Source organism: Trachypithecus francoisi, unplaced genomic scaffold (genome assembly GCF_009764315.1).
Source record: "Trachypithecus francoisi isolate TF-2019V2 unplaced genomic scaffold, Tfra_2.0 Contig00523, whole genome shotgun sequence".
NCBI classification, from domain to species: domain Eukaryota; kingdom Metazoa; phylum Chordata; class Mammalia; order Primates; family Cercopithecidae; genus Trachypithecus; species Trachypithecus francoisi.
In genome coordinates, this window is record NW_022680698.1 from 59,516 (window position 1) to 84,197 (window position 24,682).

Below are 24,682 nucleotides of genomic sequence, written 5' to 3' on the forward strand. Positions count from 1 at the left end.
AGCTTATCCTTCTAGAATCTAAAATTCAGGATATAGTCTGAGCGAGGTCCTGATAATGGGATTCTAAACGTGCCTCCAGGACATCCTAGACACCAAATTATAATTAACATTGACTTCATAGTGACTACCATTTGTTGAGCGCCTACTATGTGGCAAGGCACTACTCCAGGCGCCTTGTGTCCACGGCCCTGTCTGACTCTGGGGCAGGCACTATTATTAATGCCTCCATTTTACAGAGGAGAAAAGCTGTGGTTCAGAGTCCAGGGGAGAAGCCAGGAGGCCAGCAGAAAGCCCCGTCACCTCCTACCAGCTTGACCTTTGGCCATTCCTTACCTTTGATGTGAGTGACAGGAGCGGGCGATTCTGCTTCTCCCTCCATCTCCCGGTGGGGATTGTAGGGTGAGAGAATGAGAGCAAAGCCTCAGAGCCCCCTCCCCAGGGACCCTGTCCCAGCCTGGTCCCCACCCACCACCACCACTGACCTGATACTAGAGAAGAATGCGGCTGGAGGTGCAACTCAGTAAGTCATGTGGGGAAGTGGCCAGGGTAGGGCATGGTTGTTGTGGGCAGGGTCCTGCAGGGTGGGGCCAGGGCTGCAGATGTGACTGTATAGGTCTATAAAGACCCCACATGTGATGAGAAGACCTTCTCTGCACAATCCTTGGACAGAATACAAGATGAGGAGTCCTCTGGACAGCAGCTCCGGCCACACCCCTGCCTGGAGGAAGCTGCTTTTAACAGGTGCGTTGGAGACAGCGGCTTCACCACGGGCCAGGGACAAGGAGGAGAGAGTCTCCTTACAAATCCAAGTCGCCCCACTCAGAGCTTCCACCCTGTCAGTTTGGGGCCCATGCAGCTCGGGCACCCAACTCATGAGAACTCTTGAATGCCACTCTGCCACAAAAGATGACCCTATTGGTTTCTTTTAGGAAGAAGGGAAGTGAGTTGCAAAGAGGGGACCAGGTCACCTACCCAAGATGGCAGGGCTAGCAAGGGGCAGGATTAGACTTTGAGACCCCAGCCCAGCCCCCTTCCACCAGAAGGCCCTGTCTCACCCCAGCAATCTGCAACCTAGTAATAATAAATATTATTACTTAAGTAAGGTGGGCAGATCTCTTGAGGCTAGGAGTTTGAGAACAGCCTGGCTAACATGGTAAAACCCCATCTCTACTAAAAATACAAAAATTAGCAAGGCATGGTGGTGCACACCTGTAATCCCAGCTACTTGGGGAGGCTGAGGCAGGAGAATCGTGCCAAGACCAGCTCGGTCGGGGAGACTCTAACCCAGCAGTGCTAGAGGAATTAAAGACACAGAAATATACAGGTGTGAAGTGGGAAATCAGGGGTCTCACAGCCTTCAGAGCTGAGAGTCTTGAACAGAGATTTACCCACGTATCTATTAACAGCAAGCCAGTCATTAGCACTGTTTCTACAGATGTTAGATTAACTAAAAGTATTCCTTATGGGAAACAAAGGGATGGGCTGAAATAAAGGGATGGATGTGGCTAGTTTTCAGCAGCAGGAGCATGTCCTTAAGGCACAGCTCGCTCATGCTGTTGTTTGTGGTTTAAGACTGCCTTTAAGCAGTTTTCCGCCCTGGGTGGGCCAGGTGTTCCTTGGCCTCATTCCAGTAAACCCACAACCTTCCAACTTGGGCATCATGGCCATCATGAACAGTCACAGTGCTGCAGAAATATTGTTTATGGCCAGTTTTGGGGCCAGTTTATGGCCAGATTTTGGGGAGGCCTGTTCCCAACGTGTCCCTCTTATTTGATTTGCAAAGTGATATAAAGCAAAGGCAGCTTTGTCACGGTGAGCTACTTCTCACAGGCGTCAGGTCCGCATCTGCAGACTATACAAAGACAAATAACACAGATTAAAGGCACAGGGATCATTGAAATCACAGAGCTTCCAAGTGTTTTCATCCATTTTAATGGGTTACTAGCTGCTAATCTGTCTGCAGCAACTTCAATCATTCCACTTTCTGGCAATAAGGTCAGGTGTGCTTGAGATGCTTTAAATATTTGTTCTTTTAATTTGCAATATCCAAAGACAGGTTTGTAGTGTGTCCTTCTAGATGCCTTTTTATTCTTTCCCAAATTTTGATCTTATGAAGAGCTATTAATAGTTTCTGCAAATCCTTCTGTTAAGCTCCTAGAGCGGGTCATATCATTTGAGGTTGAGGTGCCACTATACCGCCATGGTTTCAGATAATAGGAACTCTTGCTGTACTTCTTGCCATTTTTACCATCTGACCATTTTGTTCAGACCAGCTGAACATAGTGTGGCCGTGGCACGCAGACTGAGAGGTGCAATTTAAGCTAAACATCCCCTTAGGGGACCAATTAATAATGATTCCATAGGAGTCGTTGTGCAGCACCTCTGCCTGTTCTGCAATGCAATCTTCCTAAACAAGTACGTTCATTTTTTCTGACAGGTTCTATTTTGTTTACAAATAGGTTTTTGAGGGTGGTATGCCTCAATTATAGGAGCAGATTTATTATGGTAAATACTGAGATCAGAAAGCAGGTGTAACTGTGTCATAGAGTGATTACATCCAGGCATTATTGCCAGCCAAGATTGATAAATATGCCTAATAAGTATAATGTTCTCTGTGTCAGCCCTTCTTTAAGGAATACTCATGGCAATGGTGATCACCAGTATCACAGATACCATTCCTCATTGTGACTCGTTGTCCCACTTTCCTCAGGTTTTCTTCCACCATCTGTGACAACTTCTTGATCTGTCCCCAGGTGGGTGGCTGTGTTCGATGGGTGTTGCTCGTGACAGTTGGGGTCCTCCTCAGTGTCAGCCTCGACATGGCTGCAACCGGGGGGTCCTTGGGATCCTCCCGGAATCTCTTCCTCAGCATCTGGCTCATGATAAGGTTTCAGGTGTCTTGATGGTATCCAAATCGGCTGTTCATTTTGACCTGGAGAAACACAAGCATAACCTCTACCCCAATTTATTATTTTACCTATTTCCCAACTTTTTGTTCTCAGATCTCTCCACCAAACCAATTGTTCTGCTTCTGTCTTTGCAACTGGTTTCTGTAGATGCTGTTCAGCTGCTGATAACATCTGGCCTTTGGGCAGGTTCAAAAAATGTATAGTTGATAATGCTAGGTTCAGTTGTATATGGGCTGTCCCGTAATCCCTGTTTCTCCCTCTTTTTTGTCATCAGTTGTTCATCTGTATGAAATCATAACTGAGCATTTTCAATTAACTGTGTGGAATGCACCACGTATAAAGAATCAGAAATCACATTAACAGGCATATGAAAAGCAGTCAATACCTCAATTACAGCTACCAGCTCCGCTTTCTAAGCTGAAGTATAGGCGTCTGGAAAACTTGACTTTTCTAGCCAAAATAAGCAGCTTTACCATGACTAGCCCCATCTGTAAAACAATGAAAACACTTAGCAGGCTGCAGGTTATTTACCGTAGGAATTGTAAATGCAAACCGTTCACAGTCTTGCTCAGCTAAGGGGATAGTAAAAAAACAGTCTTTTAAATCTATAACTATTAAAGGCCAATTTTAAGTCCTCTAAAGCCTCCAGTTTCTCTTTACTCAGCGGCCATTGTTCTATCCAAATTGTCTTATCTGTTAACCATTTTAAGGTATAGGTTCTGGAAGCTTAACAATGACCACCATCAAAAATGATATTCTAATATTTGGTGGGAATTTTGTCTTTCCACTTGAAGTGGTTCTTTCAAACCTTGCAAGTTTTTTTCTAGCCCCATACTAGGGACATCCCCCATTTCATGCATCATATGTTGATTTTGAGGGATATGTAATTGTTCTGGAATTAGAACTTGTGCTCCCCATTGTTGTAACAAATCTCTCCCCCATAAATTTATAGGTACAGAAGTTATAATTGGTTGAATAGTCCCAAGGTATCCATTGGGCCCTTCACAATGCAAAATATAGCTACTTTGATATACTTCAGGGGCTTTACCAACTCCAGCTATGTTAAATTGAGTGGGTTGAATTGGCCACGCGGACGGCCAGCGCTGTAGAGAAATGATTGAAATGTCTGCTCCTGTATCTGCCAAACCTTACAATTTCTTGCCCTGAATAGTTATTTCACAGGTAGGACGTTTTTCAGTAATTTGATTTACCCAGTAAGCTGCTTTGCTTTGTTTATTTGTGCTTCCAAATCCTCCTGTTGGTTTCATTTCACTTTTCCCCATTCCCACATACGGCACAATCAGGAGCTGTGCTGTGCGCTCTCCTGGCTCCGCTTTCCAGGGAACAGAAGTAGATAATAACAATTTGAATTTCCCAATTGTAATCTGAATCAATGACTCCTGTATGTATTTGTATCCCTTTTAAACTTAAAATAGACCTTCCTAAAAGTAATCCTATCATCCCTGCTGGCAAGGGTCCAGATTCCTGTTGGGACCTTTTGTGGGGGTTCCCCAGGCAGAAGGCTCACAGCTTTTGTGCAGCATAAATCTACTGCGGCACTACCTGCTGTGGCAGGGGACAGACATTGTACAGGGGTGAGGGAATGGCCTGAGCTGGAAATGCCCCAGTTTGGAACGGGGCCCAGGACGGGCCCCTCATAGCGTTTCCTGAAATCGGGTTCCCATCTTTATCAAACTTAGTGTGACATTGATTAGCCCAGTGCTTTTCTTTTTTACATTTTGGACATATTTCCGGATCAGCAGTTTTCTTTTTTCCCCTATCTAGTGGCCTGACTCGCTGATTATTTCTACATTTTTTTTTTAGCATTAATAGCTTGTTTAAATTATTTGAGTAATTTAAAAGGAAAAGGCTCAAATGTAGCTATAATATTTCCCTGTTGGTCTGGGAGGTGTATTCTAACAGGGAACTGCCAAGTCTCTAAATCCCCTTCTCTTCTAGCTTGCTGGATTCCTGCCTAAACAGAACTGACAGCAGTCGCTCGAGACGCTGCTCGAACAGTCACTGGGGCAACTACTTTTCACCCAGTGTCCTCCGGAAAAGAAAGATCCGGAGGGTCAGGCCACTGTTTATGGGCAGTTTTGGGGCCAGTTTATGGCCAGATTTTGGGGGGCCTTTTACCAACAGAATCGCTTGAACCTGGGAGGCGGCGGTTACAGTGAGCTGAAATAGTGCCACTGCACTCCAGCCCGGGCAACAGAGTCCGCACCTGCATCTACCAAACCTTTCCATTCCTTTCCCTGAATAGTTATTTCACAAGTAAGACGTTTATCAGTAATTTGCTTTACGCAATAAGCTGCTTTGCCTTGTTTATTTGTGCTTCCAAATCCTCCATAAAAAAAAAAAAAGAAAGAAAGAAAACCAGGGATATGATTATACTTTCCTCCAAAGACAGGAGTGAGGATTAAGTAAAATGGTGGGAGTCATGAGCTGTGAACAGTGCCTGGAATGTGATGAGCCTTCAATAAACCTCAGCCATGTGATGATGATGATTGTATTAGTTTGCTCCAGCTGCTGTAACAAAAGGCCACAGACTGGGGGGCTTAAACAACAAAAATTTATTTTCTCACAGTTCTGGAGGCTGGAAGTCCAAGATCAAGGTGGCAGCCAGTTTGATGTCCCATAGTGCCCCTCTCCAAGACTTGCAGAAGGCCACCTTCTCGCTGTGTCCTCACGTGACCTTTTCTCTGTGCTCATCCCTGGTGTCTCTTTCTCTTCTTATAAAGACACCAGTCTTATTGGATCAGGACCCCACTCTCATGATCTCATTTAACCTTATTGTGTCTGAAGAATCTATCTCCAGATATAGTCACATTGGAGGGTTAGGAGTACATATTAATTTGGGGAGCAGATAATAATTCAGTTGATGATTCTCATTCTCTCTCTCTGTCTCTCCCCACCCCCCCACTACAGGACTGACAGGCAGAGAATAGGAGTATGCAGCTGAAATGTGGGCAACACTCCTGTCAGCTGAAGAGGTAATACCAGGAAGGGTGTGAAGGAAATCCTAGGTTTGGAAACAGAATGAGGTTCCTGGGTAGAGATTCCATTTGTGACTTTCTCCCTCCTGGTTCCCTGGTCATTTGTCTGTGAGATGTTCCCCTCCTGTGGAGAGCTCCAGGAGCTGTTTTTCTCTCCCTTTGCCAACTGCCAGCACCCCATCTGTCCAGCTCATCAAATTCCTGGAAGCCACCTAAACAAGCAGTCTATATTTCATAAACCTCTTGGGCTCCATGCAAAAGAAACTCACTGAAGTAGCTCAGGAAAAACTAAAATGAACAGTTTCATATAAGGACCTATGAAATTTTTCAGCAATCCATAGGTGTGACAGTCAGTGTTTGCTTTGTAACAAACTACTTCCCCAAAATTCAGTGGCTTGAAACAACAGTCATTTATTTAGCTTGCAATTTCATGGGTCATCCATTTGGGCTGGGCTCAGCTAGATAGTTCTTTTGGTCTCTGCAGGGCTCGCTCCTGCATCTGGGGTCAGTTGGCAGATTGCCCAGGGGCTGTGTGGACTAACATAACCTCATAGCTGGGACAACTGGCCTCTCCTTCATGTTGTCTCTCATCCTCTAGCAGGGTGACCCAAGCTTGTTCACATGGCAGAGAAAAGATTCCAAGAGTAAAAGTGGAAACTGCAAGGCCCCTTAAGTCTCAAGTCAAAGTGAACATGCCATCACTTCTGCCACAGACAGGACTTCATTGGCCAAAGTCACATGACTGGCCAAATTCAAGGGATGGGGAAGTTGACGCCACCTCTTACTAGGAAGGGAAAAATCTGTGGCCATTTTTGCAATCTACCAAGAAATGTGGAAGTACACACAGCTCTCTCTGCCAGCCTCCCCCACCCACACGCTTCACCGCCACCCCAAGTCCTTACAATTCCTTTCCTCCTGCACGTGGAATTCACAGTTCTCTGTCTCTCTCTGCAGATGGGCACTTTGTACTTCTCTATCCACGTGGGAAAAGACGCCATCCCATAGCTTCCAAGTCTACAACATCCAACATCCCTGTTCAAGGGAACAACCCAACTTAACCAGACTCCCTTTGCCCTGTTTCTGAAACACCTGAAGAAAGCATCAGATGGGTTGACTCGGTGCCATCCTTGGTCCCATTGCTGTGACACGTTGTGCAAGCAAAGCATCAGAGGCTCATCCCTGTCTGTGGGAGCTCAGTGCTCAGAAAACAGGGGGGAGGTTTTACCTTGGAAATTGGTCAGACCCCAAAATACGTCTTTTACACATGTTGCTTTTTTCTCTCTTTTTTTCAAAGAGAACCAAAAACTAAATAAAAACACCACCACTTCTGAGTGGTTTCTCATGAAGCCTCTCTTCCTGAGAGTGGGAGAGGCATGTTTGCAAATAAGATCAACCTTTGAGCTTTGCACTGTTTGAGTTTAATACCTCTCCATAAGAGGATCCTGACAGATGGCAAGCACAGGGCACACAAATATGGCTGAAACTCCTCTGGGGGATATATCTCACATTTGAGGAACATTCGGTGCTTCTGTGACCAACGCAGAACCACCTAACATGGCATCTGCTTAGCAATAATAGTGGCAGAACTCAGTCCAAGTCTTGTCTGTTGAGGGCTATCCATGTGCCAGCCACTGACTATTTACCTTACATGATTAATGTGTTATAGCAGGCCAGGCACAATGGCTCACACCTGTAATTCTAGCACTTTGGGAGGCCGAGGCGGGTGGATCACCTGAGGTCAGGAGTTCAAGACCAGCCTGGCCAACATGGTGAAGCCTTGTCTGTTAAAAATACAAAAAACTTAGCCAGACGTGGTGGTGCGTGCCTGTAATCCCAGCTACTTGGGAGGCTGAGGCATGAGAATCGCTTGAATGCAGGAGGAAGAGTTTGCAGTGAACCAAGATTGTGCCACTGCACTTCAGCCTGGGCACCAGAGCGAGACTCAGCCAAAAATAAAAAAAGCTTAAAAATTGTTTAAACAGGCCGGGCGGGGTGGCTCAAGCCTGTAATCCCAGCACTTTGGAAGGCCGAGACGGGCGGATCACAAGGTCAGGAGATTGAGACCATCCTGGCTAACACGGTGAAACCCCGTCTCTACTAAAAAATATAAAAAACTAGCCGGGCAAGGTGGCGGGCGCTTGTAGTCCCAGCTACTCGGGAGGCTGAGGCAGGAGAATGGCATAAATCCGGGAGGCGGAGCTTGCAGTGAGCTGAGATCCGGCCACTGCACTCCAGCCTGTGTGACAGAGCGAGACTCCGTCTCAGAAAAAAAAAAAAAAAGCTTAAAAATTGTTTAAACAGGCTGGGCGCGGTGGCTCAAGCCTGTAATCCCAGCACTTTGGGAGGCCGAGACGGGCGGATCACGAGGTCAGGAGATCGAGACCATCCTGGCTAACACGGTGAAACCCCATCTCTACTAAAAAATACAAAAAGCTAGCCGGGCGAGGTGGCGGGCGCCTGTAGTCCCAGCTACTCGGGAGGCTGAGGCAGGAGAATGGCGTAAACCTGGGAGGCAGAACTTGCAATGAGCTGAGATCTGGCCACTGCACTCCAGCCCGGGCGACAGAGCGAGACTCCGTCTCAAAAAAAAAAAAAAAAAAATTGTTTAAACAGCAGCCAGGTGTCCATAGTGATATTTATCAGTCATTGCACCAAAGAGCTTTAATGCATTATTCTTAGACAGTACTCCCACCTCAGCCTGCCAAAGTGCTGAGATTTCAGGTCTGAGCCACTGTGCCACGCTATGCCATTTTTCAGATGAAGAATCATAAGCCCCAGGAGATATCAATAATAATTGCTGCCATTTGTTGAGCAGCTAAATAAATAATCTTTTAAACCATGTAATTTCTTTTTTTTTTTTTTTGAGACAAGGTCTCACTCTCTCGCCCAGACTGGAATGCAGTGGCACAACCTTGGCTCACCGCAACCTCCACCTGAAGTGATTCGGCCTCCCAAGTAGCTGGGATTCCAGGTGCATGCCACTACCACCCAGCTAATTTTTGTGTTTTTAGTACAGATGGGGTTTCGCCATGTTGGCCAGGCTGGTCTTGAACTCCTGACCTCAAATGTGTGGGGGAAAGAAAGAGATCAGACTGTTACTGTGTCTATGTAGAAAAAGGAAGACATAAGAAACTCCATTTTGATCTGTACTAAGAAAACTTCTTCCGCCTTGAGATGCTATTAATCTGTAACCCTAGCCCCAACCCTGTGCTCGCAGAAACATGTGCTGTATTGACTCAAGGTTTAATGGATTTAGGGCTGTGCAGGATGTGCTTTGTAAAAATGTGTTTGCAGGGAGTATGCTTGGTAAAAGCCGCCACCATTCTCCAGTCTCGAGTACCCAGGGACACAATGCACTGTGGAAGGCTGCAGGGACCTCCGCCCAAGAAAGCCCGGGTATTGTCCAAGGTTTCCCCCCACGGAGACAGCCTGAGATATGGCCTCGTGGGAAGGGAAAGACCTGACCGTCCCCCAGCCCGACACCCGTAAAGGGTTTGTGCTGAGGAGGATGAGTGAAAGAGGAAGGCCTCTTTTCAGTTGAGATAAGAGGAAGGCATCTGTCTCCTGCTCGTCCCTGGGAATGGAATATCTTGGTATAAAACCTGATCATACATTCTATTTACTGAGATAGGAGAAAACCATCTTATGACTGGAGGTGAGACATGTTGGCAGCAATACTGCTCTTTACTGCACTGAGATGTTTGTGTAAAGTCAAACATAAATCTGGCCCACGTGCACGTCCAGGCACAGCACCTTTCCTTAAACTTATTTATGACACAGAGTCCTTTGCTCACATGCTTTCCTGCTGACCCCCTCCCCACCATTACCCTATAGTCCTGCCACATGCCCCTCGCCAAGATAGTAGGGATAGTGATCAATAAATACTGAGGGAACTCAGAGACCAGTGCCAGTGCAGGTCCTCACTTGCTGAGCGCCGGTCCCCTAGGCCCGCTTTTCTTCCTCTATACTTTGTCTCTGTGCCTTCTTTCTTTTCTCAGTCTCTCGTCTCCACCTTGGGAGAAATACCCACAGGGGTGGAGGGGCAGGCCCCCTTCAAAATGATCACCCACCTCAGCCTCCCAAAGTGCTGGGATTACAGGCATGAGCCACCACGCCCAGCCACATATAACTTGTTTCTAAATAACTTATTTAACTAACACCACAAGTTTTCATGAGCTCCTATTTTGTGGATGAGAAAAAAGAGGCAAGAGAAGCGATACTGGTTGCTTAGGATTCCCAGCTACCAATTGGTGGAAGCAGAATTTGAACCAAGGGAGTGTCTGGAGCCCTCGTTCCCCATCTCCTCTTCTTGCTCTCCATGTCTTTCTCTCTTTCTCCCCCTGCTCCCAGGCCTCCTACATCACACCCTTCTGGACAAAGCTTCACATCTGACATTTACTTTTTTGGAGTGGACAGAGTCTCACTCTGTCACCCAGGCTGGAGTGCAGTGGTGCAATCATGGCTCACTACAGCCTCAAACTCCTGGGCTTGAGCGATCCTCCAGCCTCAGCCTCCCAAGTAGCTGTAGCTGGGACTACGGGCATGTGCCACCACGCCTGGCTAATTTTTTAAATTTTTTGTAGAGATGCGGGGGGTGGGGGCATATCTGAAATTTTTAAACCTTCCCCAACTGCCATGAGCATTCCTGGGTAGAAGCCACTCCACGCCCTTACTTTGCTGGCATGGGTGCTGAACAGCAATTTGGCAATATCCTCTAGGCCACAAATGTGCATGCCCTTTGGCCCAGGAAATCAGCTTCTGGGAATAAATATGACAGATACTGTCACATACATGGGAAATGCCATGGACATGATGACCCAGGGAAGCACAGTTTGCAAGTACAAAAGGGCTGGAAACACCCAAAAAAGCCCATCCCTGGAAGACAGTTTCAAAAATGATGATGCATTCATGTAATGGAATACTACACATTTGTGAATGAATGAATGAACGAATGAATGAATGAGGTAGCTCAATATATCTGCCTATGGGAAAATCACCAAGATATGTTGCTAAGCGAAAAACAGAGACAGAACAATGCTACCATTTTATTTTTTAATGGGAGAGGGAAGAATAAGGAAATGGATTCATATTTGCTTAATTATACAAGATTCTTGATGATCCTTTTGGATCCAGAAGTTTGAAAACCACAGCATCAAGAGGATGTCCATTGGGCGTGGTGGCTCACACCTATAATCCCAGCACTTTGGGAGGCTGAGGAAGGTGGATCACCTAAGCTCAGCCTGGCCAACATGGTGAAACCCCATCTCTACTGAAAACACAAAAAAATTAGCTGGGTGTGGTGGCGCAGGCCTGTAATCCCAGCTACTTGGGAGGCTGAGGCGCAAGAATCACTTGAGCCTAGGAGGCGGAGGCTGCTGTGAACCGAGATCACGCCATTGCACTCCAGCCTGGGAGAAAGAGCGAGACTCTGTCTCAAAACAAACAAACTAACAAACACACAAAAAAATAGGATGCTCATTGGAGATCTCCATTCACTATTTTTTCAGATGATATTTCAGCACTTGAGTAAAGAAAATGTCTGGTCCAAACACTCAAGGAATTTAGACTCTTGACAGAGAAACACAGAAGCAAGCAGATATGCCCCAAACCAAACTTGCTTTTTCTTCTAAGCCTGCTTCTTCAGAGCAGCCTCTGACCCTCCAGGGCCCTGAGAGAAGGCCCTGGAGACAGGAACTGGGGAGCCCAGAGAGATAGGGGAACCCCAGATGGTGATGGCATCGTCCAGAGAAGGAACATAACAATGGCCACGGATTCCCAATTTGGAAATAACTCAGCAGAACAAGAGTGACAGAAAATTCAGAGATTTCCAAGAGACCAGCCTCCAGGTTTCCATAGAAATTCACCTACATACATCTGACCCCAAGCATCAGATGTGTCATACACAAGCATCAGATCTAAGTTAGAGAGGGCACCCAGGGACAGAAACCTCCAAGCCAGCCAAAAGCCAAAGGAGGGATTTTACAGAAAGATATAATAATGTGGGGCCGGGCACAGTGGCTCATGACTGCAACCCCAGCACTTTGGGAGGCTAAGGTGGGAGGATTGCTCTAGGCTAGGAATTCAAGACCAGCCTGAGTAACATAGCGAGACCCTGCCTTTACAATAAATTTAAAAACTAGCTGGGCGTGTTCACATATGCCCATGGCCCCAACTACCCAGGAGGCTGAGGTGGAGTTGAGCCCAGGAGGTGGAGGCTGCAATGAGCAATGATGGCGCCACTGCACTCCAGCCTCAGTGAAATAGTGAGACCCTGTCTAAAAAAAAAGTAAAAATAAAAAGGATATAAGGATGTCAGAGAACAGGGACCAGAGCTGTTAGTCAGCCTCATGGAGACCCTGGCCAGGACAGACACCTCTGGGGACCAGGAAGTCTCGGGTTCTCTCTCTTAGGGTTTGACTTTCTGAGTCTCACTGTCACCTCTCATTTCAATCTCATCTCGCTCTGTCTATGCTGTGTCTCTATCTCTTTCAATCTCTGTCTCTGTCTCCAGCCCTTACCTCTGAGTGTGTCTCTCTATTTCTCTCTCTCTCTCCCTTTCTCCCTCCCTCTCGCTCTCTCCCTTCTTCCCTCCCTCCCTCCCTCCCTCTCTCTCCCTCTTTCTCTCCCTCCCTCTCTCTCTCTCTCTCTCTCCCCCCCTCCCTCCCTCCTCGCCTCTCCCTACTGCAGGTTGGTCTATAACCCTTATCTCCCCCAGACCTGCTGGAGTTCTGGTATTAATCTGTTTATGGTCTGTTTCCCTCCACTAGAACACGGTCTTCATTAAAGGCAGAGATTTTTGTCTGTCTTATTTTCTGCTGTATCCCCAGCGCCTGGGATACTGACTGGCTCAATAAATATACATTGAGTGAAGAATGAATGAATGACCATTCTCATGAACAGTAATATTTGATGGCAACTGTAAAGCAACAATAATTTCACTGCCACTGCTGCTATTGTTGCAATATCTGCTTTTTATTTAGTATAAACTATATCCCTGAAATTGAGCTAAGCAGTTTCTTGTTTAAGTTTTACAGACTACCCTGTGAGGTAAGTACTGTTAGTATGCCCTTTTTTCTTTTTCTTTTTTTTTTTTGGACAGTCTCGCTCTGTCACCCAGGCTGGAGTGCAGAGGCCTGATCTTGGCTCACTGCAACCTCCACCTCCCAGGTTCAAGTGATTTTCCTGTATCAGACTCCCTAGCAGCTGAGATTACAGGTATGTGCCACCATGCCAATTAATTTTTGCATTTTTAGTAAAGATGGGTTTGCGTCATGTTGGCCAGGCTGGCTTTGAACTCCTGACCTCAGCTGATCTTCCTGCCTCGGCCTCCCAAAGTGCTGGGATTACAGGGGTCAGCCACTGCGCCTCAGCCCCCAGCCTTTGTTTTGTTTTGTTTTGTTTTGAGACAGGTCTGGCTCTGTCACCCAAGCTATAGTGCGGTGGCGCGAGGGTGGCTCACCGCAGCCTCTAACTCCTGGGCTCACACAGTCCTTCCGCCTCAGCCTCCCAAAGTGCTGGAATTTCAGGCCTGGGCCACCGCGCCCTACTATGCCCATTTTACAGATAAAGAATCTGAGGGCCCTCGAGGAGAAACCACTTGCCCAACATGAGTCCAGGTCTTGTCTGACCCCAAAGCCCATGGGTTTAGGCTGGGCGGAAAGACAGCTTGGTGGGCTCAGGATCTGTCCCATCACGAGTTGAAACCTCAGCTCTGCCACTCGGCAACCGCGAGTCGTTAGTAAGTTGCTGAATCTCTGCGCGTGCCTCCGTTTCCTCACCTGGGATGTGGGCGTCCTCACACGGGAAGCCGCCTCTTCTAGCGCGCACTGAGGGAGCGAGCGCGCGTCTGTAGCCGGACTGAGCGCCGGGAGAGACCTGCCTAGGCGCAGGCGCGCCGGGGCGTGGAGGGGGGGCGCAGCCTGGGTGACGCCCCCGCGCCTGAGAGGAGTCGCGGTCAACTCCCCTCCCCTCCCGTCACTTGTCTGCAACTTGAAGAAGTGGGTATTCCCCTTCCCACCCCAGGCACTGACGGAGCGGACCCCCGGGATTCCAGGACCCGAGCTCCAGGAGCTGGACTCGCAGCGGCCGCGGCAGAGCAAGCGGCGCCGGGAAGCTAGAAGGAGGCGCCCGCCGGAGGCCCAGCTGCCCGGAGCAACTGGCATGGCCCGAACCATGGCCGCCGCATGGCCTCCGCTGCTACTGACGCTAGTGGTGCTGTCCTGGCCACCCCTAGGAACCGGTGAGTGACCTCCGCGCAGTCCGGCGGCCCCTCTCTCGCTCCCATCTGCGCATCCAAGCCGGGTACTTGGCCCCCTGGGTCCCCGAAGATGACGGCGCCGCCCGGTGCCACCCACCCCCCATCTCTGCCCCGGGGTTGGAAGGAACACGGGGCGAGGGCAGGACCCTCCTCGTGGCCATCCGGAGAGCTGTCGGAGTTGGGTTTAGAAGTTCCTCGAAATTGGCAGCAATACAGGGTGGGCACAAGACCCTCCTCTGGGCCCCTCGGAAAGGGGATAGAGTTGGGTGCGGACATTTCCCAAAAAAGGCAAGAGAATCTCGGAAAATTAGCAGATGGTGACTCATGCGGGATTAGCTTACCCAGGTTCGTGCTCAGCACACCCAGGCCATAACCCAGAAGCCTGCTGGCGGGCTGGGTCTGGATGGAGAGGAGGGTTGATGTTGGGGAGGCGGACAGTGGGTGACACTTGACACCATTACCCCTCTGACCCCCAATGTCTGACTCCAAGGCACTGGCCATTCATTCATTCTTTTTTTTTTTTTTTAATTTTGAGACAGTCTCACTCCATCACCCAGGCTGGAGTGCAGTGTCCTGATCTTGGCTCACTGCAGCCTCCTCCTCCCGGGTTCAAGCGATTTTCCTACTTCAGCCTCCCGAGTAGCTTGGATTACAGACATTTGCCACCGTGCCTGGCTAATATTTTTGTATTTTTAGTAGAGACAGGATTTCACCATGTTGGCCAGGCTGGTCTCAAACTTCTGATAAATATATATAATATATTATTATTATTATATATTATGTATTATATAATTAATAATATATTATATCATAATGTACAATATATTTCTTAGTAAATATTAAATATATTTATAACATACATGTTATCTATATAATAAATAATATATATTTTATTATACATTTAATGAGTAAATAAATAATATATATATATATTTATTTATTTTGTGTGTGTATCTATATATTTATTGTGTGTGTGCGTGTATGTGTGTGTGTATGAGAGAGAGACAGGATCTTGCTCTGTTGCCCAGGCTGGAGTGCAGTGGCACAATCCCGGCTCACTGCAACCTGGACTTCCCAGGCTCAAGCTATCCTCTCACTGTGGCTTCTGGAGTAGCTGGGATTATAGGTGCTCACCACCACACCTGGCTAAATTTTTTTGTATTTTTGGTAGAGATAGAGTTTCGCTATGCTGCCCAGGCTGATTGCAGCCAAACACAGTGGCTCATGCCTGTAATCCCAACAGTTTGGGAGGCTGAGATGGGAGGATCACTTAAGCTTAGGAATTCAAAACCAGCCTGGGCAACATGGCAAGACCCCATCTCTACAAAAATAATTAGCTAAATAAAAATTAAAAATTAAAAAGAAACCTCCACCGAGGCCCATGCGAAGCTTCCTACTATGGCTTCCTGCGGGTCCAGGTGAGTGCTGCTGGTTTGGCTAATGAAACTCCCAAAATATCAGACAACGTGGGAGATTGGCTTTGGGGCATCTACCGCTTTGCCACTGATAGGAATGACTTCCGGAGGAACTTGATACTAAATTTGGGACTCTTTGCTGCCGGAGTTTGGCTGGCCAGGAACTTGAGTGACATCGACCTCATGGCACCTGAGCCGGGGGTATAGCCATGTAGACAAATGGAATCCTGTGCTGAACCCGAATCTTCCAAAAAACAGCCTACAATCTGTGACCACCAGAAGATGTGCCCTGATGGCAGCTGAAGTTTGATTCAGATGGGCACTTTTCTTCCCTCTTCCTGCCTAGTTTCCTTTTGTTCCTTGAGTCCATGCAGAATTCCATTCTCTGTTCAGCAGGCAGGCTTAAGCTAAAGTATTGCCTTTGTTCTATAAAGTTCTGTACATAGTTCCCAAGCTTCTGCAGGGGGTGATCTTTGGTCTTGTCCTGAGAAATAACAGTGCTGTTTTTTTTTTTTTTTTTTTTTTTTTGAGACGGAGTCTTGCTCTGTCACCCAGGCTGGAGTGCAGTGGCCGGATCTCAGCTCACTGCAAGCTCCGCCTCCCGGGTTTACGCCATTCTCCTGCCTCAGCCTCCCGAGTAGCTGGGACTACAGGCGCCCGCCACCTCGCCCGGCTAGTTTTTTGTATTTTTTAGTAGAGATGGGGTTTCACGGTGTTAGCCAGGATGGTCTCGATCTCCTGACCTCGTGATCCTCCCGTCCCGGCCTCCCAAAGTGCTGGGATTACAGGCTTGAGCCACCGCGCCCGGCCAACAGTGCTGTTTTAACAAACATTTGAAATAAATACCGCACACACACAAAAATATATAAATAAAAATAATAAAAAAATAAAAAAGAATGCATAGGACTATGTTTATTAGTGTCAATAAGCGCTGACACATGTTGAAGACCTACTATGTGCTAGGGCCCTTGGCAGAAAGATTTTTATATAGGACCTGGGGGATTAGAAGTCAGTCTCTGACCACCCAAGTTCAAATCCTACCTCTGCCACTAAACCTCTGTATGACTTGGAGGATGTTATACTCTGTGTCAGTTTCCCTGTCTGTAAAATTATGTTAACAGTAGTGCTTGCCTCAGGGGGGCTATTTGAGGATTAAATGCCAAGATATATGTGAAGCAGCCAGAATAGCCCCGATCTGTGTCAGCACCCTGTGAGTGTGCACTGTTCTAAGTCTTATTTTACAAACTAGGAAAAAGAATCAGACAGGTTAAGTAACTGGCCTGAAGCCTCACTATAATTACCTTCCTCTTGTGCCACGATCCCCCACATTCTTCTGACCAGGATCCACCCAGAGTAATAATACTCCTTTCATGGATTTGAAGACCCAAGATTTCTCCCCATTTTCTACATTGAGGGTATTCTAACCCCTAATGGCAATTGTGCTGTAAATAATGACAGTCATGGTATGTGAAAGCTAAGATACCGGTGTGATGAAAAAGTTCTGGACCAGGTGCGGTGGCTCACACCTGTAATCCCAGCACTTTGGGAGGCCGAGGCAGGAGGATCACTTGAGGCCAGGAGTTCAAGACCAGCCTGGCCAACATGGTGAAACCCCATTTCTGCTAAAAAAAAAAATTAAAAAATTAGCCGGGTGTGGTGGTGGGAGCCTGTCATCCAGCTACGCGGAAAGCTGAGGCAGGAGAACCGCTTGAGCCCCAGAGGCAGAGCTTGCAATGAGCAGAGATCGTGCCACTGCACTCCACCTGGGCGACAGAGCGAGACTCCGTCTCAAAAAAAGGAAAGAAAAAGTTCTGGAGCTGTATAATGGTGACGGTTGCACAATATCGTGAAATGTACGTAGTGCCACTGAACTGTATGCTTTAAATGGCTTAAATGGTAAATTTATTTTTTTAACCACAATATTTACCACAATTTTTAAAATCAGTGATGTTGAGATTGAGGGAAATACTGTAATAATAGAAGAAATATGGTAATAAACAGCCAAAGTGAAGGAGCACGGCCAAGTTGCAGACCATCCCGGACGCCCTTACCCTCCTCGCCTGCCTCGACCCCAACTAGTGCCCCAGCCCCCCCTCCCCCCATACCCCACCATCCACCAGGGCTCCAGGGCCCCGGCATGCAATCGCACGCTCAGGTGCCCGGGCTCCCGGAGCCCCTCACTATCTAGCCCAGGAACGCCCCGGGTCTGACACTTTCTCTTTGGTTCTCCACAGGGGACATCGTCGTGCAGGCGCCCACCCAGGTGCCCGGCTTCTTGGGCGACTCCGTGACGCTGCCCTGCTACCTACAGGTGCCCGGCATGGAGGAGACGCACGTGTCACAGCTGACTTGGTCGCGGCATGGTGAATCCAGCAGCATGGCCGTCTTCCACCCAACGCAGGGCTCCCACTATTCGGAGCCCAAACGGCTGGAATTCGTGGCCGCCAGACTGGGCACGGAGCTGCGGGATGCCTCATTGAGGATGTTCGGGTTACGCATCGAGGATGAAGGCAGCTACACCTGTGTGTTCTTCATCTTCCCTCAGGGCAAAAGGAGCGTGGATATCTGGCTCCGAGTGCTTGGTGAGCAGGGGTTTTGGGGAGGCTGAATGAAAGGCAGAGACTTGGTGGGAGGATCAGGGAAGTCAGCAAAGAGTGGGGAGGCCTGGGGGGTGAGGGATTCCCTCCACAGCAGATTCCCTGGGGACAAAAGGAGGGGCAGCGCATTGATGGGGGTGGGGTGGGGGGAGGCGCATGGGGGGAGGGAGGCGCAAGGGAGCAAAGATCTCCGGGAGTAAGGACCCCCAAGCCTAGCGTTAGAACGCCCTGAGGGAGAGGGAGGGGTATATTGGAAAGGGAGCTGGGAGGGAACCCAAAAGGAAGGGAGGAGGCCTGGGTGGCCTTGTCTGGGTCCCTCCTTTCCTCATCTGTAAAAGGGTTGGTGACAATAGCATCACCCTTGGAAAGCTGTCCTGAGTGTCCAGGTGCAGACTTAGAGCTTCACCACTGGCTCATGTGAGCCCCTTAGAGCTGTCAGTTACTGTCACTTTATTTAGTGAAAAAGGAGAAGGTTGAAACAGACAGACAGGAAAGCAAGGATCCTGATACCCAAAAGAGGAGGGGATCTACTTCCATTTTCATGAGCTCCATGAGGCCCTCCTCTTGGAACTTGAGCAAGAAGTGTCTGTGCCTCAGTTTCCTCATCTGTGGGATGGGGATCACCATGAGGATTCAAAAAAACTGACCCTGTTTTTTTTTTTTTCTGAGCCAGAGTTTAGCTCTATCGCCCAGGCTGGAGTGCAGTGGTGTGGTCACAGTAGATCCTCACTGCAGCCTGGAACTCCTGTGCTAACAGATGCTCCTGCCTCCCTGTAGCTGGAATTACTGGAATGTGCCACCACACCGAACTTGTTTTTTGTTCTGTTTTGGTTTTTTTAAGCTTATGTGCCAAGAACTATTCCAGGCCTATGCATGAGAAATTCATGAACTGTCAAGGGCTTGAAACTGTGCCTGGCACACAACACCTGACCACAGGCAGCTCTTGTCGCTCCAGCAAGCCTGGGATTCCAGGTATCGTGGTTTAGGATGAGGGTAAAACAGAAACAGTGAGTCAAGTTAAGGAGAAATCTTCGGTAAATAATACAGGTAATGATGGGGAAGCAAGTTCCAGGTTTGGGAATCACCAGGATGATGATTAAGAGTTGGTCAAGGTGGTTTTGGAATCAGACAGACCTTATGGGAAAGCCTAGCTCTGCTGCTTACAGCTGTGTCACCGTGGGCAAGTCACTTCCCTTCTCAACTCCAGAGCTGAGGCTTCCTCTCCTCCACTGAGCCCCAGACTAGGATAACCCCCTTTGGGTTTCCCCTTCCCAGCCCTGCCCTCTCCGAGTCATCACTGCCTAGGAAAGTGTCTGTCTGCCCCCTTGGACTGTACCCATGAGGGCAGAACCAGGGCTATTTTGGTCACTGCTGGGCCCCAGCACTTTCCAGCAAACAGTATGTATGGAGCACTTACGTGCCATTCTGAGAGCTTCATCTGCGTATTCTCATTGCCTGTGATGCCATCATTATCCCCTGTCGACAGACAAGGAAACTGAGGCACAGACTTGCCCAAGACCACCCAGCTGCTTAGGGACACAGCTGGGGTTTAAACCATGCCATCCTGTATCCTTTTTTTTTCTTTTCCTCTTTTTGAGACAGAATCTCACTCTGTCGCCCAGGCTGGAGAGCAGTGACAATCTCGGCTCACTGCAACCTCTACCTCTCGAGTTCAATCAATTCTCCAGCCTCAGCCTCCCAAGTAACTGGGATTACTGGTGTGTGCCACCACACCCTGGCTAATTTTTAGTAGAGAGAGTTTCCCCATGTTGGTCAGGCTGGTCTCGAACTCCTGACCTCAAGTGATCCACCCACCTCAGCCTCCCAAAGTTCTGGGATTATAGGCATGAGCCACCCCCCCCAGCTGCCATCCGGTACCCTTAATGAATGCCTCCTTCTACCACAGAGGGGTTCATTGGATGACCTGTTGCTTTTGTTCCTCTTCCCAGCCAAGCCCCAAAACACAGCTGAGGTTCAGAAGGTCCAGCTCACTGGAAAGCCGGTGCCCGTGGCCCGCTGCATCTCCACAGGGGGTCGCCCGCCAGCCCACATCACCTGGCACTCAGACCTGGGTGGGATGCCCAATACCAGCCAGGTGCCAGGGTTCCTGTCTGGCACAGTCACTGTCACCAGCCTCTGGATTTTGGTGCCCTCAAGCCAGGTGGACGGCAAGAGTGTGACCTGCAAGGTGGAGCACGAGAGCTTTGAGAAGCCTCAGCTGCTGACTGTGAACCTCACCGTCTACTGTGAGTGTGCCCGAGTCAGCAACAGCAAGATCCCCTGCCGGGCTGCCCCCACCACTGTCTACACTGACTCCCCAAGGCACTGTAGGCATTGCTTCCTTCATCTGCACTGGCTCCCCTGACTCCTGTCTACACGACCATTGTCTGCACCAGCTCCCCTGGGCCATAAACACTGTCCCTATTGCCTACACCAGTTTACTCGGGCCATAGTTAATGCTGCTGGTACCCAGATTGTCTGCCCTGGCTTCTCTAGCCACTGTCTGCACGGATACTCTACACTCTGTTGACTCCCTTGAGCACAGTCTACACTGCCCCCAAACTGCCTACACCTGCTTCCCCAGGCAACTATCCACAATGACCTTCCCCACATTGCTACACTGGTTCTCCTGGCCACGATCAGCACTGCCTGCCTTCTTGTCTACACACACTCCCTTGTCCATTTCTTTCTTTCTTTCTTTCTTTTGTTTTTTTTTTTTTTGAAATAAAGTCTCCCTCTGTCACCCAGGCTGGAGTACAGTGGCACAGTCTTGGCTCATTGTAACCTCTGCCTCCCAAGTTCAGGTGGTTCTCCTACCTCAGCCTCCCAAATAGCTGGGATTACAGGTGCATGCCACCACACCTGTCTGATTTTTGTATTTTTAATAGAGACAAGGTTTCACCATGTTGGCCAGGTTGTTCTCGAACTCCTGACCTCAGGTGATCTGCCTGCCTCGGCCTCCCAAAGTGTGCTGGAATTACAGGCATGAGCCACCATGCCCGGCCTTTTTTTTTTTCCTTTGGACAGGGTCTCACTCTGTCACCCAGGCTGGAGTGTAGGGCCATGATCATGGCTCCTACAGCCTCAACCTTCCAGGCTCAAGGGATCCTCCTTCCTCAGCCTCCCAAGTAACTGGGACTACAGGTACAGCCACCATGCCCAGCTAATTTTACAATTTTTTGTAGAGAGAGTTTTGCTATGTTGCCCAGACTGGTCTCAAACTCCTAGGTTCAAGTGATCCTCCCACCCCAGTCTCCCGAAGTGCTGAGATTACAGGCGTGAGCCACTGCACCTGGCCCCTTGTCCATTTTCTACACTGCCTTACCATTGTCTACACTGGCTCTTCTGGGCCACAGACAGCACTATCCTCATTGTCTACACCACCTATTTCGGCCATCAGCTGTAGGGTGTTTTCACTGTCTCCCATGGTGTCTACACTGGCTCCTATGACCACTGTCTACATAAACACCCTACTTTTTCTACACTGGTTCTCCTGGGCACTCTCTAAAGTGCCCCTTGACACTGTCTACACTGACTCCCTGGAGAACTGTCTGCATTCACCTCCCACATTGTATCGACCAGTTACCCTGAGCCACAATTGACTGTCTCCGTTGGGTGCTAGCTGCATTGATCTTCCCGCATTGTTTGTGCTGGTTTCCCTAAGCAGTGTCTGCAGAGTCTCCCAGTGTAGTCTCCATGCTCCTCTGCCCAATTTTGTCTACACTGGCGCACTTACAGGCTATGGAGTCTCGCCCCACATCACCACACTGGCCTCCTTGTGTTCTGTCTGGACGGCCCCCTGACAGCATCTGTCCTGGTTCTCCTGCACAGCGTTACCTCCACCAGCTCCCTCACGGCGTCATCGACATTGACACCCACACGTTTATCTCCACTGACAGCCCCAGGGACTCTAACCAGTGCTGTCTAACAGAAATAGCACACAAGCTGCATATAGGATTTTAAATTCTCCAGCAGCCACCCCATTAAAAAGTTAAAAGAAAGAGGCCAGGCATGGTGGCTCACGCCAGCACTATGGGAGGCTGAGGCAGGTGGCTCACCTGAGGTCAGGCATTCAAGACCAGCCTGACCAATGTGGTAAAACTCTGTCTTTACTAAAAAAAATGCAAAAATTAGCCAGGCATGGTGACAGGTGCCTGTAATCCCAGCTACTCAGGAGGCTGAAGCAGGAGAATTGCTAGAACCTGGGAGGCCGAGGTTGCAGTGAGCAAGATCGCGCCATTGCACTCCAGCCTGGGCAACAGAGCAAGACTCTGTCTCAAAATCAAAAAAAGAAAAGAAAAGATGAAATGTATTTGTTTATTTATTTATCTATTTATTTATTTGAGACGGGGTCTTACTGTGTCACCCAGACTGGAGTGCGGTGGCACAGCTCACTGCAGCCTCAACCTCCTGGTCTTAATTGATCCTCCCACCTCAGCCTCAGTCTCCTGAGTAGCTGGGACTACAGGCATGTGACACCATGCCCTGTGGGGCTAATTTTCGTGTGTGTTTGTGTGTGTGTGTGTGTGTGTGTATGTGTGTGTGTGTCTGTGAGACGGAGTCTTCCTCTGTCACCCAGGCTAGAGTGCAGTGGCGCGATCTCAGCTCACTACAGCCTCTGCCTCTCGGGTTCAAGCGATTCTCCTGCCTCGGCCTCCTGAGTAGCTGGGATTACAGGCCCTGGCTACAGTGCCCAGCTAATTTTTGTATTTGTAGCAGAGACGGGGTTTCACCATGTTGGCCAGGCTGGTCTCAAACTCCTGACCTCATGATCCACCCACCTTGGCCTCCCAAAATGTTGCGATTACAGACATGAGTCACCGCACCCAGCCTATTTTTATTTTTATAGAGACAGGATCTCCCTATGTTGCCCAGGTTGGTCTCAAACTCCTGGGCTCAAGTGATCCTCCTGCCTCAACCTCCCAAGGTACTGGGATTACAGGCATGAGCCTGGCCAAAGTTAATTTTAATAATTGATTTTACTTACCCCAATATACCCAAAATATTATTTCAACTTGTAATTTTTTTTTTAATTATTCTCGAGATCTTTCCCATTTAGTTTGCCCTAGTAAAGCCTTTGAAATCTGGTGTGTATTTCAGCCTGGCTGTATTTCGAGTGCTCAGTAGTCACATGTGGCTAGTATGTGCCACATTGGACAGCTAGACTAAGCTCCCACATCGTCTACACTGGCTCATCCAAATACTGTCTACACACACACACACACAGGGCCTGTCTTAATTTCACCAGCTCCCAGGGACACACTCTATATGTGGGGGTGAGATCACCCCCACCACAGCATTTCAACACTGGCCTGACAATATAGCATCTGCTGTAATATTCCAACACCCTGTCTACACTGAGCCCATCAGTAATATCCACACAAGCTCTTCCAGGCATCATGCATACTGTTCCTCCCATCGTTGTCTATACTGCCTACTCCCCTGCCAGGCAAGTGGTACACAGATTCCCTCAGGTACTGTCTATACTGGAGTCCCTCAACACTGTCACTGGGTCTGAGCGAGGAGGAGGAGATCTGCACTGACTCCTACCCCTCACCCCCCAAAAAACCCTGTCCCATTGGCCTGCCCCCTGAGGACGTTGAAATCACATCTGGGATGGCTGAGCAGCAGCCTAGAGCAGGGTTATCCAGGACTTTTTCCCGCAGGACTTGTCGGAGCCTTGAATACACTGCTGTGTGTTATGAGTGGTCATTGCCTATGAGTGAGAAAAGGAGGAGGCCTTTTCCTGCAGGACACCCAAGACATGCCTGGTCCAGGCTACCCAGGAAAGCTAGTGGAGAAAAGCAGGTCCTCAGAAGCCCTCTCCATGTGCCCACTGACCAAAGACTCCCAGGCTTCTGCTCTCTGCGGCACCCCATCTCCCTAGACTCCTCATAGGCCTCTCCAGCTCCTGCTGTTTTCCAAATATCCCCAGGTCTTTTCCTGCAGTGATGTGAATCCCACGTAGCCCTTGGCTCCCCAAGGCTCCCTGTCTCTGAACCTCTGTGTTCATTTCCTGCAGACCCCCCAGAGGTATCCATCTCTGGCTATGATAACAACTGGTACCTCAGCCAGAATGAGGCCACCCTGACCTGCGACGCTCGCAGCAACCCGGAGTCCACAGGCTACAACTGGAGCACGTGAGTCCTGGGTCTCAGGGAGGAGGGGCTGGGGGTGTGGATTTGTGGGTCTGAAGGAGGAGGGGCTGGGCCTGGACCCCTGGGTCTGAGGGAGGAGAGGCTGGGGGCCTGGAATCCTAGTCTAAGAGAGGAGGGGGATTCAGAAAAGAAAAACAGAGGAGGTTGACTTCTGGGTCCCCCAATGGGGGGCATCTCTGTTTTGACATCTCTGTTTTCCAGTTGAGGCATTTAGCAGGTGGTTTAATCCTGGCTGGTGGATGCACCTGCTCTTTGGGGTGTGCCTACTCTGTGCCCGGTACTTCCCCGGAATCCCACGTGACCCCATGCTGTGCAGTCAGCTGCTGATGCCATGCCCAGGTTAAAGA

General features: G+C 48.9%; 1 protein-coding gene and 1 long non-coding RNA gene across 3 annotated transcripts; both read left to right on the forward strand.

Annotated features, from left to right (window-relative positions):
* Positions 1-293: 293 nt before the first annotated feature.
* LOC117085066 lies at positions 294-7,232 on the forward strand. The gene is made up of 3 exons (XR_004437776.1): positions 294-741; positions 5,841-5,905; positions 6,863-7,232. It is a non-coding gene; the product is annotated as an uncharacterized LOC117085066 (long non-coding RNA).
* Positions 7,233-13,763: 6,531 nt separating this feature from the next.
* Positions 13,764-24,352, forward strand: LOC117085079 (poliovirus receptor homolog). Of its 2 annotated transcripts, none has more exons than XM_033213596.1 (4): positions 13,764-14,147; positions 17,815-18,162; positions 20,127-20,423; positions 24,200-24,352. In XM_033213596.1, exons 1-4 carry the CDS (start codon positions 14,069-14,071, stop codon positions 24,319-24,321), a joined length of 846 nt encoding a protein of 281 aa, XP_033069487.1. In that variant the 5' UTR covers positions 13,764-14,068; the 3' UTR covers positions 24,322-24,352. The 2 variants fall into 2 exon arrangements, with proteins under 2 accessions (XP_033069487.1, XP_033069495.1); XM_033213604.1 differs by having other exon boundaries at positions 13,812-14,147; positions 17,892-18,162.
* The last annotated feature ends 330 nt before the right edge of the window (positions 24,353-24,682 follow it).